This window comes from Lolium perenne, chromosome 1 (assembly GCF_019359855.2).
Source record: "Lolium perenne isolate Kyuss_39 chromosome 1, Kyuss_2.0, whole genome shotgun sequence".
Taxonomy (NCBI): Eukaryota; Viridiplantae; Streptophyta; class Magnoliopsida; order Poales; family Poaceae; genus Lolium; species Lolium perenne.
This window is the reverse complement of record NC_067244.2, coordinates 16,007,365-16,028,340: the sequence shown is the minus strand read 5'-3', so window position 1 is coordinate 16,028,340 and position 20,976 is coordinate 16,007,365. Positions and strand designations below refer to the sequence as shown.

Below are 20,976 nucleotides of genomic sequence, written 5' to 3'. Positions count from 1 at the left end.
CTCCACATGAATGACCTCATTGGGGGATTCACTTGGTGATGAAGAGTTAGTGGAGAGGGAGGCAAGAGCGACCAATCCATTAGAGGTTGCATCTTCTTCATCATCAACATCATCATCTCCGGAGGTATACTCTTCTTGAGTTGATAGCACAATAGGTGTGTCCAAGGAGGACCTTGCCATGAAGCAATGTGCATTCTTGATATGAGGGTTCTCATTGGGAGATTCAAAGAGAGATGAAGAGGGTGTGTTGGTGGTGACGATGGCGGCCAATTCCTTTGAGCTTTCTTCATCTTCATCACCACTAGAACTTTCAACTTCATCGGAAGAATATTCTTCCCTTATTACTAGCACAACTCTTGAGGGCCTCTTGCCCTTCTTGGTCTTATTGTTGTAGAACTTCTTGTTGAGGGGCTTTGAATATTTGCCCTTTGAGTCTTTGCTCTTGTCCTTGGGAATGAGCCTCCCATTATGAAGCTCTCTATTCTCATAGGGGCATTCGGCAATGAAGTGGCGCTTGTCATCACAATTGTAGCATGATCTTGTCTTTGGACCAAAGCTAGTGAACCCATTTTTGTTGTTCCTCTTGATGTTGTCTTCCTTGGCCTTGGAGGGATCAACCCAAAAGGATTTTGCATGGAAGGCCATGTGATCATGGTAGTGGCATTGCAAATCTTCCGGATAGGTCATACTCCAAGATGCCCTATAAGATTCTTGAGGAATCACTTCTTCAACGGAGTTGACCACCAAGGCAAGGTTGGAACCTTTTGCCATCCCAAGAGCACGATTGCGAGAATCATGAGAGGTTTCCTCAAGCACCTTGAGAGCTTGCAACTCGTGCACGACTTGTTGAGAGGTGAGAGAGGAATAGCATTCCCTTCCCACAAGAGTCTTGACATCAATGGGTACAAATGGCATCATGCATTCAATGTACTTCTCCTTGATCCATGAATCATTGATGTGGGTGGCACCAATAAGCCGGAAGGCATCGGCAACGGTGAGAAGTCTTCCATACATGTCTTCATGATCTTCATCCCAGTAGCCTCATGAACCCTTCGGCTTTATTCTTGAGAGCATTATACTTGTTCCTCCTTGTGCTCTCACTTCCAATGCAACTAGCGGTCAAACCATCCCAAGCTTCCTTGGCGGTGGTGTAGTTCCGGACACGATGCAATTCCTTTGTCCCCACACTAGTTTGAATCATGTGCAAGGCGGTGTTGTTGAGTTGACTATCAACGGCTTCTCTTCTAGTCAACTTGTCGGGGTTGTATGGATTGAAGCCCTCCATGATGATTCTCCATAATTCATTGGAGGCACTACAAACATGAGAGCGGAACTCAAATCGCCAAGTATCGAAATTTTCAATAGAGAACTTAGGTGGGTCGCCCCGAATGTTCAAATGGGGATGGGGAACCGGTATATCGGGTGATTGGAAAGGTGGAGGTACTCGATTGTAGCTCTCACTTTCACTAGTTCCCTTGGGAGATGCAATGGGGGATTTGATAGTGTTTAAGTTATCACCTTCCACGGGTTTGGTAGATGAGGGTAAGTCCGAAGCCTCTCCCTTATCTAACGCACCCGTGTCTTTTACCTCTACACTAGGAGCCTTGGGAAGGGCCGGAGCCAAAAGCTCGGCAATCATCTTTTTCATGCTTTCCATTTGGGCTTCCATGGAGGACTTCAACGAATTGAAGTCTTCCACGGAGACCATCTTGGCGGCCCCTTCCGAGGACTCCTCGTCCGGCATACTCTTAGGCGGTTAAGCCCGAAATAAGAGCCGAGGCTCTGATACCAATTGAAAGGATCGTATGCCGCACCTAGAGGGGGGGTGAATAGGTGCTAACCAATTTTTAGTTCTTTTTCAATTTAGGCTTGACACAAAAGGTAAATTCTCTAGATATGCAACTAAGTAAATTTACCTATATGACAAGGCTAACAACTAGGCAAGATATATCTAAGCAATATAGAGATAGAATAGGATAGAGGTAACCGAGAGTGGAGCACGCGATGACACGGAGATGATTCCCGTAGTTCCCTTCCTTTGCAAGAAGGTACGTCTACGTTTGGAGGAGTGTGGTTGCTACGAAAGCCAAACCAACAGCCACGAAGGCTTCACTCAGATCTCCGGTGAGCAACGCCACGAAGGCCTAGCCCACTTCCACTAAGGGATTTCCTCGAGGCGGAAACCGGGCCTTTACAAGGTTCTTGGGGCACACATCCACAACCAAATTGGAGGCTCCCAAATCTGTTACAACACAACAATCAACAACAATACATCAACACAAATCAACTAGGGAACCAAATAGGAACACTAGCATGAGATCCCTCAAACAAGAGAGGGGGAAATGAAGAACGCTTCGGTGAGGATGTAGATCGGTGTCTTCTCCTTCGAATCCCCAAAGATCAAGAGATTTGGTTGGGGGAGGAAGGAGATCTTGCAAATCTTGAGTTTCTTGAGGTGGCTCTAATGGAGGTGGCTTGGCAGAATTCTTGTGCAATGATTGAGCAAGCAACCAAGGAAGAAGAAGGGGGGTATTTATACCCCCTCACAAAATTGAGCCGTTGCTGCTTCCGGGGGGCCGGATAATCCGGCCTAAGTAAGGGCCGGATAATCCGCCCCCCCCTCCCCCCGGATAATCCGGCCATCGGGACAAAAGTGTGACATTGTCCGGCCAAATGTCCGGCCCATAGCCAGAGAAGCTTTTCTTCCAGTCCTTAGCCAAAAACGGGGGGCCCGGATATTTCCAAAATATCCGGCCCAGATAATCCGGCCCTGGTACAATACCGGGACATTATCCGGGCAAATGTCCGGCCCCCATACAGAGCCGCATTTCCTCGAAGACTTAGCCAAAACCAGGGGGCCGGATATTTCAACAATATCCGGCCCGGATTATCCGGCCTGGCCAACTTTTTCTGAATTCTTTTGACAGACGATCAAATCCAACACACATGAATAAATATCTATGTAATCCCTGTACCACTTAAACAAACATTAGTGTATCATATATATTGACATCAAACACACAAAACATAATGTGAGAGATGTTCTTTCACACGCCCTCGTGCGTCTCCTCCACTCCGTTTCGATCTCGTAATTTTTCATATTTTCCAAAAACAGCAAAAACATTGTTCGGAAAGTAAATCGCGAACTTTTTATTACCAGTACTGTTACCTATTCAAAGTCGAGTTCTGGCGGACTGTCAATTTGTCCTTTGATGAAAGCCTCCGGTGTTTCCACTCGAACAACATCAACATCTACATTGTAAGAATCACCTGAGATATAATGCTTGAGTCTTTGTCCATTCACCACTTGCGTGGCATTGCCTTGGAGAGAGCTAATTTTAATTGCTCCTGAACGATACACCTCCTCAACAACATATGGTCCTTCCCACTTCGAGAGTAATTTCCCTACAAAGAATCTGAGACGAGACCGATACAATAGGACTTTATCCCCAATATTAAATTCTCTTTTGATTATCCTTCTATCATGCCATTTTTTAACTTTCTCTTTAAAGAGTTTAGCATTTTCATAAGCTTCACTTCTCCATTCATCTACAGAACTCAATTGCAGCAACCTCTTATTACCGGCAAGTTTAGGATCTTTATTTAATTCTCTAACTGCCCAATAAGCTTTGTGCTCTAGTTCTAAAGGTAAATGACAAGCTTTCCCATAAACCATTTTATAAGGTGACATTCCCATGGGGTTTTTATAAGCAGTTCTATAAGCCCATAGTGCATCCTTCAATTTACTAGCCCAATTCTTTCTAGTTTTATTAACGGTCTTTTGCAAGATAGATTTAATTTCTCTATTTGATAGTTCTACTTGCCCACTAGTTTGAGGATGATAAGCGGAAGCAATTCTTTGATTAATACCATATTTAGCAAGAGTTTTTCTAAAACCACCGTGAATAAAATGAGAACCTCCATCAGTCATAATATATCTAGGAACTCCAAATCTAGGAAAAATAATATCTAAAAGCATTCTTAAAGAGATCTCACCATCAACACTTTTTGTAGGTATGGCTTCCACCCATTTAGTAACATAATCAACAACAACAAGTATATGAGTGTTACCTTCTGAAGAGGGAAAAGGTCCCATGAAGTCAAATCCCCAACAATCGAACGGTTCAATAACAAGACTATAATTCATAGGCATTTCATTGCGTCTAGAGATATTACCAACCCTTTGACATTCATCACAAGATAAAATAAACTTTCTTGCATCTTTGAAGAGAGTTGGCCAATAAAAACCTGATTGTAGAACCTTTTGCGCGGTTCTATCTCCGGCGTGATGTCCTCCATAAGCACTACCATGACATTTACTCAATATCTCTTGCTGTTCATATTCGGGAACACATCTTCGCAGAATACCATCCACTCCTTCTTTATATAAGTGTGGGTCATCCCAGAAATAATGCCTCAAGTCATAAAAGAATTTCCTCCTTTGCTGAGCTGAAAAGGTTGGAGGCAAGTACTTGGAAACAATAAAGTTAGCATAATCAGCATACCAAGGACTGTCTCGCGAGCTCACCTTTATTACAGCCAATTGTTCATTTGGAAAACTATCATTAACAGGAACAGGATCATAAGCAATATTTTCCAATCTAGACAAATTATCAGCAACAAGATTATCAGCACCTTTCCTATCTACAATATGTAAATCAAATTCTTGCAACAGAAGCACCCATCTAATAAGTCTTGGCTTAGCATCTTTCTTTTGCATAAGGTATCTAATTGCAGCATGATCAGTATGAATAGTAACTTTTGAATCAACAATATAAGATCTAAACTTATCACAAGCAAAGACCACAGCTAACAATTCCTTTTCAGTAGTAGCATAATTTCTTTGAGCAGCATCAAGAGTTTTACTAGCATAATGAATAACATTCAATTTTTTGTTTACTCGCTGTCCAAGAACAGCGCCTACAGCAAAATCACTAGCATCACACATAATTTCAAATGGTAAGTTCCAATCAGGAGGTTCAACTATAGGAGCAGTTGTTAAGGCTTTCTTTAGAGTTTCAAAAGCTTCCTTACAATCATCTTCAAAAACAAAAGGTACATCTTTTTGAAGAAGATTAGTAAGAGGCTTTGAAAACCCAGCATGACCAAGAACACTACGAATACCTTTAACATCCCTAGGATAGGGCATCTTCTCAATTGCTTCAACTTTAGCTCTATCAACTTCAATACCTCTCTCGGAAATTTTATGTCCCAATACAATTCCTTCATTAACCATAAAGTGGCATTTCTCCCAATTAAGAACAAGGTTAGTTTCTTCACATCTCTGCAAAACTTTATCAAGGTTCCGCAAGTAATTATCAAAAGAATTCCCATAGACAGAAAAATCATCCATGAATACCTCTACAATACTCTCGCAAAAACCATGAAAAATAGCAGACATGCATCTTTGAAAAGTAGCAGGAGCATTACATAAACCAAAAGGCATACGTCTATAAGCATAAGTTCCATAGGGACAGGTGAAAGTGGTTTTCTCTTGATCCTTAGTTTTAACAGCAATTTGTGAAAACCCAGAATAACCATCAAGAAAGCAAAAATGAGTATTTTTAGATAACCTTTCTAACATTTGATCAATAAAAGGCAAAGGGTAATGATCTTTTTTAGTAACCTTATTAACTTTTCGATAATCAATGCACATTCTATACCCTACAACTACTCTTTGAGGTATGAGCTCATCATTATCATTAGGAACAACAGTCATTCCTCCTTTCCTAGGAACACAATGCACAGGACTAACCCATCTACTATCAGCAATAGGATATATAATACCAGCTTCAAGAAGTCTTAATACCTCATTTCTTACCACATCCTTCATCTTAGGAATTAGACGACGCTGAGGTTCAACAACAGGCTTCGCATCATCTTCCATATTAATGGCGTGTTGGCAAATAGAGGGAGAAATCCCCTTCAAGTCATCAAGAGTGTAGCCAATAGCTCCTCGGTGCTTCTTCAGTATTTCCAATAACCTTTCTTCTTTAAACTCTGTAAGCTTAGAACTAATAATAACAGGATATATTTTCTTATCATCAATATGAGCATATTTAAGATTATCAGGCAATGGTTTTAAATCAAAGACAGGATCTTCCTTTGGTGGTGGTGTTGTACCCAGATCTTCTACCGGTAAATCATGCTTAAGAATAGGTTGGCGAAGGAAAATTTCTTCAAGCTCATCTCTTTCTTTCCTAAAAACTTCACTCTCGCTATTCTCCAAATGTTGCTGCAAAGGATTATTAGGAGCAAGAGAAATAGATGCACACTGTTCAAATTTAAAATCATTATTAGGCGGATCAATTTTATAAGGAGTTTTGGTAAATTTAGAGAAGTTAAACTCATAAGATTCACCAGCAAATTTAGTCAAAATTTTCTCTTTCTTGCAATCTATAATAGCTCCACAAGTATTTAGAAAAGGTCTACCAAAAATGATAGGACAATATTCACTAGCAGCAGAACCAAGTACCAAAAAGTCAGCAGGATATTTAATCTTACCGCATAGAACTTCCACATCTCGAACAATACCAATTGGAGAAATAGTTTCTCTATTAGCCAGCTGAATAACCACATCAATATCTTCAAGTTCACAAGAACCGATTTCGTGCATAATCTCCGTGTAAAGCTCATAAGGAATAGCACTAATACTTGCACCAATATCACATAAACCATAATAACAATGATCTCCAATTCTAACAGATAGCATGGGAACACTAGCTTTCTTAGACTTATTAGGATGTGAAACAATATTAGAAGCATCTTCACAGAAAATAATATGACCATCCTCCACATTTTCAGTCACAAGATCTTTAACTATTGCAACAGTAGGTTCAACTTTTATTTGTTCTTCAGGTTCTATAGGTTTCTTTTCACTTTTATGAACCGCACTATTTATAACAGAGTACTCCTTCATTTTAGCAGGGAAAGGAGCTTTTTCAATATAAGCTTCAGGAATAACATGATCAACAGTTTCAACTACAACGCATTTATTAATAGATGAATCAATTTTATCTTTATATGGTTCATGATACTTATCAAAATTCTTCTTAGGCAATTCATAATGAGAGGCAAAAGCTTTATAAAGATTTGCATAAAGAACTTGAGAATCAAGACCATAAGTAGCACTCATATTACGAAATTTATCAGTATCCATAAAAGCTTCAATGCATTTATAATCATAATTTATACCTGATTCTCTATCTTTGTCGTTCTCCCATCCTTCAGTATTTTCCTGGATCCGATTGAGAAGGTCCCTTTTAAACTCTTCTTTGTTGCGCGTGAATGATCCAGAACAAGAAGTATCCAGCAAGGTCTTGTCTTCAAAAGAAAGTCTTGCATAGAAATTATCAATAATAATATTACCAGGAAGCTCATGAATGGGGCATTTGAGCATTAAAGACTTCAATCTCCCCCACGCTTGGGCAATAATCTCTCCATCATGAGGCCAAAAATTATATATGCGGTTCCGATCCTTGTGAATTTCACTTGGAGGATAGAACTTAGAATAAAACCGGGGCACAATATCATTCCATTCAAGAGAATCCCCATTATCCAGTAATTTATACCAATGCGCCGCTTTACCAGACAGCGATATAGAGAATAATTTCTTCCTCACTTCATCCATAGCAATACCTGCACACTTGAATAAACCGCATAATTCATGCAAGAACAGTAAATGATCTCCAGGGTGGACAGTTCCATCCCCTGTATAACGGTTATCCACTACACGTGCAATAATTTTCATAGGTATTTTGTATGGTATCTCTTCCTTACCTGGCGCCTCATCCACTACCTTTGCAGTAGTAGCAGATTTCCCAAATAAACATTCAAAAGGAGATCTCTCCATAATGAATTATGGCAGCAGGCAGAAATAAAATTAGCACAAACAGTAGAAATTTCCCTTACCAATTCCACTTACCAATAGCGCTTCACTCCCCGGCAACGGCGCCAGAAAATAGTCTTGATGACCCACAAGTATAGGGGGTGTATCGTAGTATCTTCGATAAGTAAGAGTGTCGAACCCAATGAGGAGCAGAAGGTGTTGACAAGCAGTTTCGATGAAGGATTCACTGTAAATGCTCACAGACAAGTATTCAGGGGGTTTTGATGTAACAAATGAATAAAGTACGAGTAAGTAAAGTGCGAGAGTAACAATTGCAGCGAGTGGCCCAATCCTTTTTAGCACAAAGGACAGGCCGGTTTGTTTACTTATAATGACCAAACGTTCTCGAGGACACACGGGATTTTAGTCTAGTGCTTTCGCTACATACGGCTAATTAATCTTCATTGTTTTGATAAGTGTTGTGTGGGTGAACCTGTGCTAATATACCGCCCTTCCTAGGACTAATACATACTTGTGATTATACCCCTTGCAAGCATCCGCAACTACAAGAAAGTAATTAAGATAAATCTAACCACAGCCTTAAACTCTGAGATCCTGCTATCCCTCCTGCATCGATATACCAACGGGGGCTTAGGTTTCTGTCACTCCGGCAACCCCGCAATTGGCAAACGAGTACAAGATGCATTCCCCTAGGCCCATAAAGGTGAAGTGTCGTGTAGTCGACGTTCACAAGACACCACTAGAAGAATAACACCACAACTTAAATATCATAACATTGAATATTACTCAACCATACTTCACTACTAACATTTAGACTTCACCCATGTCCTCAAGAACTAAACGAACTACTCACGAGACATCATATGGAACATGATCAGAGGTGATATGATGATGAATAACAATCTGAACATAAACCTTGGTTCAACGGTTTCACTCAATAGCATCAATAACAAGTAGAAATCAATACCGGGAGAGTTTCCCCTATCAAACAATCAAGATCAAACCCAAATTGCTACAGCGGTGACGGTGTGCAGCGGTGGAGACGGCGGTGATGATGATGAAGATGATGATGATGGTGATGGAGATGATGTCCAACTTGATGGCGGTGACGATGGCGTCGATTTCCCCCTCCCGGAGGGAATTTCCCAGGCGGATCTCAGCCCGCCGGAGAGCTCTTTTCTCTCTGGTGTTCTCCGCCCCGCAGAGGCGGCTGTAACTCTTCGCGAGGTACCCTCTGGAGCTTAGGTCTTCGGGACGAAGGATTTCGCGAAGAAAAGGAGGCGAGAGGGGCTGTGGGCCTCCCTCCTCATAGGGCGGCGCGGCCAGCCCTTGGGCCGCGCCGGCCTATGGGGTGGGCCCACCTCGGGTCCCCTCAGCTCCCCCTTCTGGCTCACTTCGTCATCTGGAAAAATAGGATTTTTTATATAATATCCATCAACTGTTGATCTTTCGAAATATTGCATTCTGACGGCGCCTTTTCCAGCAGAATCCTGACTCCGGTGCTCGATCCTCCAATAATCATGAAACATGCAAAATAGATGAAATAACATAAGTATTGTGTTCAAATATGAAATATATCAATGAATAACAGCAAATTATGATATAAAATAGTGATGCAAATTGGACGTATCATACATCAGCTTTTGGTAATGCGGGTACCGTTGCTTGGATTCGATTAAGGCTTCGCTGATGTAGTAGACCGGGCGCTGTACCAGCTGCTCCTTTCCTTCTTCCTTGCGTTCGACGACCATGACCGCGCTTATCGCGCGGTTCGACGCGGCGACGTATAATAGCATAGTCTCTTTTGGTAGCGGGGCCGCGAGGATAGGGGCATTCCGAAGGGCGTGTTGGAGTTCTTCCAGAGCCCGTTGCGCTTCGTCTGTCCACCTGAATGATTCTGACTTCTTGAGCAAGCGGTAGAGTGGCATGGCCTTGTCGCCGAGCCGGGGTATGAAGCGACTGAGGGCGGCGACCCGGCCGGCGAGTTTTTGTGCATCGACCAGGCATGTTGGTTGCTTGGTGCGCATGACCGCCAGTGTCTTCTCCGGGTTGGGCTCGATGCCTCGTTTGGAGACGACGTAGCCGAGCAGCTGTCCAGAAGGGACCCCGAAGGTGCACTTCAGAGGATTGAGTTTGATCTTGTATCGCCGTAAGTTGGCGAATGTCTCAGCGAGGTCGGTGATGAGGTCGGCCTGGTGAGTCGACTTGACTACCACGTCGTCGATGTAGACGTGTACGTTGCGGCCGATTTGGCTCTCCAGGCAGCTGTTCATGCACCGTTGGTACGTCGCTCCGGCATTTTTGAGGCCAAAGGTCATGGATGTGTAGCAGTAGGCACCCAAGGGCGTGATGAACGCTGTCTTCTCTTGGTCTTCCTTGGCCATCTTTATTTGGTTGTACCCGGAGTAAGCATCAAGGAAGCACAGCGACTCGGAGCCGGCGACCGCGTTGATGATCTGGTCGATTTGCGGCAGGACGAATGGATCCTTGGGGCATGCGCTATTGAGGCTGGTGTAATCGATACACATTCGCCATATCTTGTTCTTCTTTAGCACCAGGACTGGGTTTCCCAGCCACTTGGGGTGTTTGATTTCAATGATGAAACCGGCGGCGAGTAGTCGGTTCACTTCTTCAGCGATTGCGCGCCGCCGCTCTTCTCCTACAGGGCGCATTGCCTGCCTAACTGGGCGTGCGGAGGGATCAACGTGTAATTTGTGCTCAGCAAGTTCTCTCGGGACACCCGGCATGTCAGATGGTTTCCATGCAAAGATATCTCGATTCTCACGGAGGAACTTGATGAGCGCGCTTTCCTATTGGGCGGACAGGGCCGTCCCAATGGTAATTTGCCTACTTGTATCATTCTCTACAAGATCTACTTGATGAGTGTCGGTTGCAGGCTTGAAAGCTGCTGCGGACGAGTCGAGCTCGGTTGGTTTCTCTAGGATGGCGGGGTCGTTGCGGTCGACTGGGTACTTGGCGAGCTCAGCGGAGTTGTCTTGTTCGTCGGCGATGACGGCGTCGGCGAGCTTGGCGCTGACGTACTCGCACTCCAGTGCCATCTTCGGGTCGCCGTGGACGGTGATGACGCCGCGAGGCCCTGGCATCTTCATCATGTTATATGCGTAATGGGGTGCCGCCATGAACCGGGCGAATGCCTGTCGGCCGAGCACGCAATGGTAGGAGCTGCGGAAGTTCACCACCTCGAATGTTATCCGCTCGGTGCGGTAGTTCACGGGCGTGCCGAAGGTGACTGGCAGCGTAACCTTGCCGATCGGGAAGGCCTTCCGCCCGGGGACGATGCCATGGAACGTAACCTTGGTGTTTTCGAGGCGTGAGTCTGGTAAACCGAGTCGCTGGAAGGTCTCGTAATACAAGATGTTGATGGAGCTTCCTCCGTCCATCAGTGTCTTCGGCAGCCAATAGTCGGCAACCTTGGGCCTGACGACCAGTGCCACTCGGCCGGGATACTCGATGCGGGGAGCGTGGTCTTCGCGGCTCCAGGTAATGCTCTGCTCGGACCAGTTCAGCCACCGGGGTACTTCAGAAAGGATGACCGCGTGTACTGCCACTGCCCTTGCGAGGACCTTCATGTCCCGACGATCACCGACCCCGGTGAAGGTGTGGAGCGAGCCGGCGCTGCGACCGAAGCCTTCTCCCTTGTGCTGGTCTGGGTCCTTGGCGCGGTCTTTGTGCTGATTACCGCCGTCGTTTTCCTTGGCGCGGCGGGCCTTCTCTATTTGCTTCAGAGAGTAGCAGTTTCCCGTCGTGTGAGTTGAGGGCTTGCCCTCCCTGCTGTGATAAATGCACGGGGCGTCTAGGAGGCTGCGGGCGTCGAAGTGCTTAGGCTGAGGCCGATCCTCCCGTGGTGCGCGGTTGTCGCGCCGGAAGGATTTTGGCTCGCGCTGCTCGTAGTCGGCGTTGGCGACGAGCTCGTTGTGTCCTCCGTCGGCGCGACGCTTGCCGTTGTTGGACCGGCCGGCGAACCGGTAGTCGCCACGTCGGGGCTCCGTGTGCACGGGGCGGCGATTGCGTCGCTGGCCGTACTCGTCGTCCGAGTCGACTGTAGGGTCTTCGTCAGCGTAGCGGGTGGCGATATCGAAAGAGCTCGGAGATAGAGATGTTATCTCTGCTGACGCGACGGAGCTTGGCGCTTAGCGGTTCGTACCAGCAGCATCGTCGGAAGCAGTAGATTGCCGTGTCCGTGCTGATGCCGCTGGAGGTCGTCCACATGTCCTGCCAGCGCTGCACCCACCGACGAGTCGACTCGCGCGGGCCCTGGACACAGCGATCCAGGTCTTCTATAGTTGTCGCCCGAGTGTACGCGCTGGCAAAGTGCTGGATAAATGCAGCGCGGGCTTCTTCCCAGGAATCGATGCTGTTGGCGGTGAGAGTGTTGAACCAGTGGCGATTGACGCCGTCCATCATGAGAGGCAGGTAGCGTGCCGCGAGCAACTCGGAGTGGCCTTGGATCCCCATTGCCATGGCGTACGAATCGATCCAGACCGTGGGGTCAATATGTGTGTCGTACTTCTCGATGTCGCGGGGCCCCTTGAACCCGGCGGGGTATGGCTCGCCTCTGATCATCGGCCCGAAGCAGGTGGGGCCAACTCGAGTGAACGCGCTTGGGCGCGGGGCTTCGTCGGCGTAGTGGTCGTTCAGCCGGTTTCGCGCCCGCCATTCTTGATCGTTGACGATGTGAGTTCGCGCATCAACGGGCTGTCCGTTGGCGGCGACCATCACTCGCGCAGGGCGTGGCTCGATTCGGTTGTTGGTCGAGTGGGCCGCGCGCGGTGTTGGAGGTGGACCGTTGTTGGCGTTGACGACTGCGCGATTTGCCGCACCCGATGAAGCCGCGCGACTGGCGGACGTGCGCGAATAAAGTCACCCTTGCGAGTCGGCGGCGGCATGTTGTTGCTCCAATGCCTTGGCAACCAGGGCCTTGGCGTGCTGAACGAGGATTGCGCCGTCTCCCGTTTCAGGGAGCCCCGCAAGGACGGCTTGAGCGGCCGCGACGTTGTCGGCTGGAGACGAGTGCAATGGTAGGCCATTGGCGTCAACTTCCGCCCGCGGGACTTCGGGTGGTGGTGGTGGCGGTGGCGGTGCTCCGTGTGCCGCTCTGTCGGCGGCGGCCCGGCTTCCTTCCGGGATATCGGGGTTCTGGACTCGGGCGACGCGAATCTCTCCGTCTGGATCGTCGAAGTTAAGGCGCGCGCTGGGGAAGTCGTTCGCGCGGGCACGCTCCATGCGCAGGCGATTGCGCTGCTGGCGATAGTGGGATACGGCTCTCACTTCGTCTTGCTCGAGACGAAATTTCTGCCGTTCGGCGAGCTCCTTCTTCCTCTGCTCTTCGAGGGCCGCCCGGTGCGCCTCGATCTCGGTCGCGGTGGCGGTTGCAGGGAGGGGGGTGGTGAAGGCGTCGACCGGAGGCTCCTCCTCGCCTCCTTCCATGAAGACTGCAGTCGGGTAGCGGTAGCGTGGGGCCTCGACGGAGTCCGAGTCAGAGTCGCTGCCGAAGAGGGAGAGGACGGAGTCGTTCTCGAAGTCGCTCGGGTGAGAGACTAAGGAGATGGAGTCCTTGAACGACGCCGCGGCGATAGAGCCAGCAGTCGGGGACACATCGGCGGACCCGGCGACCGATGCCGTTGCGACGGAGTCGACGTCGAACGTCGCGACACCGATGTCAGCGGCTGGGATGGTGACGACGGAGTCGGCGACTGACGTGGTGACGATGGGGTTGGCGATCGGTGCCACGGCCGCCGAGTCGGCGTCGTCCTCCAAGGCCGACTCAGCCTCCGCGTACACCTCGCCAGTAACTGGGCGAGTGGCGGTGAGGAGTTGACCCGGCGCGAAGGGATCATGCGATCGACCAGGGCGGGGCTCGGTGGGGTTGCTGACGCCGGCGAGCCCGACGAAGAGGTTGATGGAGCCGATCGGCACCATCCAGGCGTGCTTGAGAGGTGACGAGGCGGGCCGGTAGGTGCTTGGCTGGATGTGGAAGAAGTTGCCGGTGGCGATCATCCTGCCGAAAGCGACCGGCCACCGTACTGGCGAGTAGGGCCTCGCCGTAGCTCGGAGGCTTGATGTCCCATGCCCCACGGTGGGCGCCACTGTCGTGGATGTGACCACGGCAGATGCTACAGGGGGTAGCACTTCGTTGATGCGAGGGCAAGGGAACATCGCCATCTACGGGTCGAGGTGCAAGGGACGCAAGGTTTTACCCAGGTTCAGCCCCTCCGGAGAGTAAAAGGCCTACGTCCTGCTAGATCTTATTGCTCAGTGGAGAATTACAATGGGGGGGGGGGGGGGGCTCAGTCGGCGTCGAGCCAAGAGCTTTACAGGAGATCCGATCTCAGATGATGTGTCGTCTAGGGTTTAGCCCGGGGGTTTATATATCCACCCCCGGCCTAGGGTTACAAGGGGATAACTCCGAATCGTATCAGTTACTACTAATCCGAGATACCACACCCTTTGGCAAGTAATCTCCTTCTCCAGCCGAGCAGATCATCTCCTTGGGTCTTCGGCCCAGTCGCCTTCGGGTCCAGTCGGCTAGGCGACTGGCGGTCCTTCCTGGGCCTTCGTCCTTGTGACGAGTGGGACTGGCGACCCACCCCTTATGGGCATATCCCCATCAGGCGTCTAGTACTTGTCTAATATGTCATGGCTGGTGTCGGGTTTGCAGGAGGGAAGCTAGAGCGATATTATTTCGCAAAGAGCGCGGTGTGCCGATGACGACCTGATGGGCGAGCAGGTGCAGTGAATTGTTGTAACACTTATCAATGTGGAAGTAAGAGTATCGATTGGAAAACAAAAAAAAGGTAAATCCGTTTATTCTCTTAAATTAGGGTGTCAAGTTTTAGTTTTCTATGCAACAAATAAGTTAAAATAATTGGTGGTTTTTAACTAGCGGTTTGGTAGATATACCGTATAATATTACTTAAGGTCTTATTATGTAGATCTAACGTTTTAGATCTAATAAAATAGTCTAGTGGATCAGCCAAATAACGAGGTGCTTTGTTTTTATATGATATGAAGAATTCTATTTTCTGCCATCATTTTCATATGTGCCAACAAAATCCAACACCAATATACAGTTTTCCGCCTAGTTTCCCTCGTGCAGCTGCAGCGGGCAAGTTCCCCTTTTTTTCTTTTAACAAAAAATAATACATTAACATCGTGAAGATATAAATTATACCTAACCTTTGCACCAACGATGAAATGTCTCAAAGACATTAAGAATACACACAACAGTAAAAATTAGAAGAACTAAAATGCCGCGCCACGGTGAACAATCACTCAATCAACAGATCTCAGGTTTTCAGGTTCCAAAAATCTGTCTTCAACAGAGCGATCGCCAGGTACAACCAATGAAGATCAAAAACCTTGGATTTTTACCCTAAAAATCAAGACTCGGTACAGGATGAGCACCACCAAAAAAGTCCTCCACCAGGGCCAACGACAGGAGAGGGAGGAAGATAGAGGTGCCCCCGGCATCCGCTCTTGGGTTCACGCCCATATTGCCACGAATGGGCGACGCGGGCCCTGGAGTTTGGTTTTCCCCGATCAGGGATGTCCGCACCTATCTCGCCAGATTCAAGTTTTAAACATCGTTGTACTTTGCTCCAAACAATCATCTACACAATGCCCCTGAACCTGGTTAAGTGTCCTGCCCATTATTGATTAATGATCAGAGCGTACCTCCACAACCAAATGATTACCTACCCTCATTGTACACTTCTGAGATATCTGGATTTTATTCCTTGGAATAATTGTACATACATTTGAGATTCAACAAGTATTTTCTTGTTGCTTTTTTGTCATAGCCTCACAGCTCACAAGTATAGTGGTATCTAAGAACAAAAATATTACATTTTTCCGAAAATCATAAAATGGCCCCAACAAATATATCACATGGAACAAAATGGCAAATCTCACAACTAACAACACATAGTTCATGTGTACAACTCATGGGAACTTACTGGAAAAACAAAATGCACTTGATTTGCACATAATTTGCACTCCAACAAACTTATGTCGGTGCATGTGTGTCTGAATCAATCTGTGGTAGTCAAAGTCTGCAGCATTTGAGAGGAGGGTAAACATAGTGTTAGCTTAATCATGTGTTGATTTAGTCTTGATCCTTTCAGACGCAAATATTAGTAAAACTAACTCACCCCAGTGTTGGTGATTCTGGTTGATCATCATCACTTTCTGCATGCTGTGGCAGGCTAAGTTTCAGGTCAAATGAGTTCACATCCTCTGGAGCAATAAAGTTGTAGTTGGTAGATGAACTTGTAATTCCCCCGTTTACTTCTGTTTGCTCAATTAACTGCAAATTATTAAAAAAAACATAGCATCACAACTTAATATCTTAAGTAATTAAACTGTTTGTGAACTACCGATCGAGTACCCTGTCATACTCATGCACCTTATTTTGCAAACCCACATAATCATGACGAATGATGTTTAGTTTCTTGTGTAGCTCCATATTTTCCTGGTGCACAAGAATTCCCTGCAGTTAAAAAATGTTTTATGCCCAGATAAGAAACAAACCATCTGTATGCTGGTAATCCTGTCTTGATTGTACAAAATAAACACTAACCTTCTTGTTTGACTTCTCAATTTCATCAATCATAAGTTGGTCCTGGAAAGAAAAACACGGTTAGTCGCAGCACTGCAGGAGCTTGATCCTTACTTATGGTAGACACTAGATGTTACCTTAGTTAGCCGAATGTTATGCAGGCTGATTTCCAGCTGGCTTTCTAAACCCTTTAAGTCCTCTAAACCTAAGCCAGACAAATTGTGTCCCAACAACTGCCTGCAGTGGTTTAGCAAGGGTATGCATATATCATCATACTTCTCTCTGAATGTAATTGGATCATATGTAGATTTTATTTTCCTGACTGTCCGTTAGATTAGGGATAGCTTGAATCTATAGACATCAGATGTATCGGTCTTTCGACTTCCTGATCGGTTGGACCGATGAGCCATCGTCCGCCCAAACTAGGGCATGGGCAGCAGCCGCCCCTTAAGATGTTTCATTGACTGCCGGTCATCGTGGTGGCGAAATTGCTGGCCGTCAGGTGTACCGTATATAGTAAGTTCAGCTGGTAGGTAGTATCTTGTAGAGTTGTAGATCCATAATGATTTAGATACTGCCTTGTTCCCCAATGTCAAATTTATTAAGGCAAAAGATTATTGAATGTTAGACTTATTTAATTTTCAAAGGAATTCAATCTGAGAGATGACTTCTCCATAGGGCTTGAAATTAGCAAAAAAAAAAGACCATTGATGACTGCTCATTTGTTGATAAGTCCCGGTGAAACTACTTTCAAAATAAAATGTAGTTCTCATTCAAATGCAAAGCATATAATCTTAATTTACAATCAATAGCCATATATTTCTTTGCAGTATTATACTTACGAGTAAAATTTAATTGTTATAATCGCTGCTGGTTACCAGTCGTACGACTCGTACCTATGATTATCCTGCAAGTTATGTAGTTGCTGCCGTAGGCGCTCTCCCTCCGCTTGCCAAAACTGTCAACGTACGGTAATATATAAATGATAGTTAGCGTTCTTCAAAAGTAGCATTTTCCTCTAGGGTGAGAAGTAGAATAACAAAATAAAAGAAAACTATATTCTACTGGATTTAAATACAAGTAGGCAAAACAGTGAATTAATTATTCACTAGAACTGCAAAACCAACACTCCCTCCATGAAAGTTTAAAGGGTGAATAGCAGTTTTTGAGAGATACCAAATAATTGCTAGACTGGTTTGTAATAATTATGTATATTTCAATGATTCATTATATTTGGTTTGGTAGTTCTAGTGAATAACTTTAAACCAGTACGGAGGGAGTAGAATGGTTCGGAATAATATGTGGTTAGTAATAATTATGTGGTAATTAGACTGGTTACCAAAATATTAGGCATCATTAAGATATTATTGTACATTTCAAATATATTTAGAATAAAATCTTGGTCACATTTGGAGCCTGCAAGTCTATCAATTTTATGTCATGATTCTAGCTTGCTGGTTAGATGGATGCAGCTTGGTACGGTTTATTTTAGTACACGTTTCTCTGTGGTAGTGATTTATCTAGCCATCATGCTTCCCAGCTTGTGCGGTAATTTCCTCTACTGGTCTCAGCTAGAGCATTTACCATGGTCTTACGTTTCGAGATGACTTGGAACTTCTAATTCATTAAAAAGCTATTACTAAAAGTAAACATGATTTGATGAACCGAAAAACTGAGTTGGACGATTAAAAGTGTGGCTAGTTTTGATACATTTGGGCAATGGTAATAAAATTAAGTTATGAGCAAGACATACCTGTGCTTGAGGCCTTAGACAAAATACAAAAATGGGAAAAGGAGAGCTGGGCCGAATAAATGGACGGTGATGTCTAGAATGGAATATCTTCATTTGCAAATTAGTGATGGATGTGGCCGCATTTCCTAGGAACTTTTGTGTGTAGTCCCCACCATCGTAGGCTTACGAGAAGGTATATTGACAAGGCTTGGGTAAAAACTAGCCATTTTACTCAAGAGGTGACTTAATACATAGAGGTAAGAGTACCATGCCCGGTACCCATGTGTCATTGAGGTAACTATGTACTTCGAACTACATAGAAAGAATATGAAGAAACTCGATGAACTCAAAAGGTATGAATCACCTGACTTGTTATGGTTCAAAGATATACCTTAGCCTCGTCGCTTGCACTCATGAACTGCTGGCCCTCTTTAACCTGCTGGTACCTTTCAATTATAGATTTCGTTCTGCATACACACAATGAAGATAGAAGTTGTGAACATTTTATTTTCAATGAATTATACATATACAAGTGAGGACATCACTCTACCAACATATTTTCTTGGTATTACTATATGCATGATATTATGAGAAGTATTTTAGAATGTATGTTTTCTAATCGTGTATGCGAATATGCATATATTATTTATGAAAAAAAATAGTAATATTCTTATACATATCTATTGAATTACAAAAGCATGCCCTTTTAATATTATCAGCCTGAATATTTATCTAAAATACTTTTAAGATCCAAATATCATTTTGATCATGCTGGAAGTTTGGAACCACAAAGTTCTTGACTATAATATGGAAGAATAGAGTGTCTACATAATGTGGAGTTGTGTACATCAACCTAGTACCTTTACAATTGATGGGGCACATATATTGGTATCTTAGCTTTAGAAATTCAAAACTTAATTAAAAAAATAAATAGGAGGTATAGAAATGGCAAACATACGCTACAAAAGGAAAGATGCATGAATTAATGTCGTCAACTTGGCTCATCTTAGGATATCGAAAGGGACAAATAATAATAATTGGCTTACAATACTTAGATATTAAAAAAATAGACCAAAAATGGGAGCTAAGTAATTTAAGAGAGCATAGACCAAATTTTGTATAGAACATTGGCACGAGAAAAATGTGAGCGTATGCTCACAATAAACTTATTTACACCTTGTAATCTAAATGTATTTATGTAGTCCTTTTCCAGATTATGTATTTCTTTCATAATCATGCCGTCTACATATAGGCAATTTATTTTTGTTCTGCACAAGCGGGGAAGCTAATTAAGATGGTGATCACATGATCTTAGCACCATGCATATATATAATAGGGAGACAGCAGGAACCAATATGAATGCGCTGTCTATTCTAAGTCCAGGCAATAGTACGCAAACTAGTTATACTTAAGAAAGTGTACATGCGGCGAAACTGAACCATGTCCAACACAATGTTATTCAAGAATATGTATTGCATTGATTCCTAATCAACGAAAACTTGCCACGCTCATGCGTCAACAACTTGCAACACCAGCCAGCAGTTCCCCCACAAAAATAAATAAACTAATGAATATGAAAATTTGAAATTATATGATGAACTGAGATTAAACATATGAACAAGCACCACCAGACCTGCTCATATCCCACACAGGCTAGACATACAGCAAAATACCAGCTCATCCTTTTCCTATGGTGACATCTCTCGATCGTCAATATAGAGAAAGAAGATAAGTGGACCTTGCTAGGCTCTGCGAAGTAGCAAAGTAAAATATCGCCAAAAAAAAATCAGGAGTAGTAATTAAGGTCATAAGCAAGCTGAGATAGAGAAACATATACGAGTCAATATGAGCTCATACGGAAAACAAGAGAGATCATCGATCCTCTTAATTTCTTCTCCCCTTGAAATTAAACCAGGCTAATGTAGATTCGAGGCAGCTTTTACAAGATCTGCCTATAGAGTAGGATTTGCAGATGCTATAGATCTGCCTACGGCATGGATCCTTTTCTTTGGAGGAAGACAGATCGATCCCCAGCCATATATCTACCTGCTGCTTAACTAAAGCGAGCTCGATCGTATGGATACCCAGTATAATACCCGGAGTTGGAGTTGGAGTACTCGTAGAGGCGTCCGGTGTTGGAGAAGAGGACGACGCCTACCTGGGCATCGCAGAGAATGCCCAGCTCCTTGGCTTTCTTGAACAGCCCGCTCTTCCTCTTGGAGAAGGTCACCTGCCGGCTTGTGGTGCTTTCGATCTTCTCGATCACCGTCTTTCCGCGGACCATCACGTATGTGCTGATCGGCAAGCTGGTAGATGGTAGTAACTTGTAAGAGACTAGATGGGGGGGGAGAGAGAGGCTATATGGGAGTTGAGAGAGAAACTCTATATGTGAGTTGGTGACCTGATACCTGAGGGTTATGTAGACCAGAGGAGGGAGATGATGTACTCAGTTGTTTACCCGAGGGAGCTGCTATAACAGTACTTGTTTCCCACTAAAATGTCCCAGGTCTCGTCATTCCCACCTATCAGCAATTGACACATCGGATGCCATAGCTACCCAAGGATGCATGTGCTCATGGAATATCATACTACAACACTAAGAAATGCAAGGCAAAGTTCGGTACGGACCAACTCGGATGATAAGCTTCTTTTCCCTGATTGGAGAGCCTTGTGCAGACTTTGGGCTAATGGTGGAGACCACACATCGTTTGCAGCATATATCTACTGCTGGAGTACTTTTATTAAGCACTGGTACACTGGATCTAGCAGAGTGATACATCATAAAACGTCCGTTTCTGTACGGCAGCGTATCTTTCG

At 45.0% G+C, this 20,976-nt stretch overlaps 1 protein-coding gene across 2 annotated transcripts; it reads right to left on the bottom strand.

Moving 5' to 3' along the window:
* Positions 1 to 15,581: 15,581 nt before the first annotated feature.
* On the bottom strand, positions 15,582 to 20,578 carry LOC127343251 (MADS-box transcription factor 23). 2 transcript variants are annotated; one of them, XM_051369380.2, is made up of 8 exons: positions 20,256 to 20,578; positions 18,551 to 18,626; positions 17,324 to 17,385; positions 16,565 to 16,664; positions 16,449 to 16,490; positions 16,257 to 16,358; positions 16,021 to 16,175; positions 15,582 to 15,921 (listed from the first exon to the last, which is right to left on the bottom strand). In XM_051369380.2, exons 1-8 carry the CDS (start codon positions 20,441 to 20,443, stop codon positions 15,915 to 15,917), a joined length of 732 nt encoding a protein of 243 aa, XP_051225340.1. In that variant the 5' UTR covers positions 20,444 to 20,578; the 3' UTR covers positions 15,582 to 15,914. The 2 variants fall into 2 exon arrangements, with proteins under 2 accessions (XP_051225340.1, XP_051225347.1); XM_051369387.2 differs by having other exon boundaries at positions 16,275 to 16,358.
* Between the last annotated feature and the right edge of the window lie 398 nt (positions 20,579 to 20,976).

What these genes read in the sequence shown, in the direction of transcription:
- LOC127343251 (XM_051369380.2), bottom strand. Translation starts at nt 20,443, where the DNA reads ATGGTCCGCGGAAAGACGGTGATCGAGAAGATCGAAAGCACCACAAGC. An exon ending in ATAACATTCGGCTAACTAAG is followed by an intron (nt 16,491 to 16,564) that starts GTAACATCTAGT and finishes TTTTCTTTCCAG; the next exon opens with GACCAACTTATGATTGATGA. An exon ending in TTGAGAAGTCAAACAAGAAG is followed by an intron (nt 16,359 to 16,448) that starts GTTAGTGTTTAT and finishes TTTTAACTGCAG; the next exon opens with GGAATTCTTGTGCACCAGGA.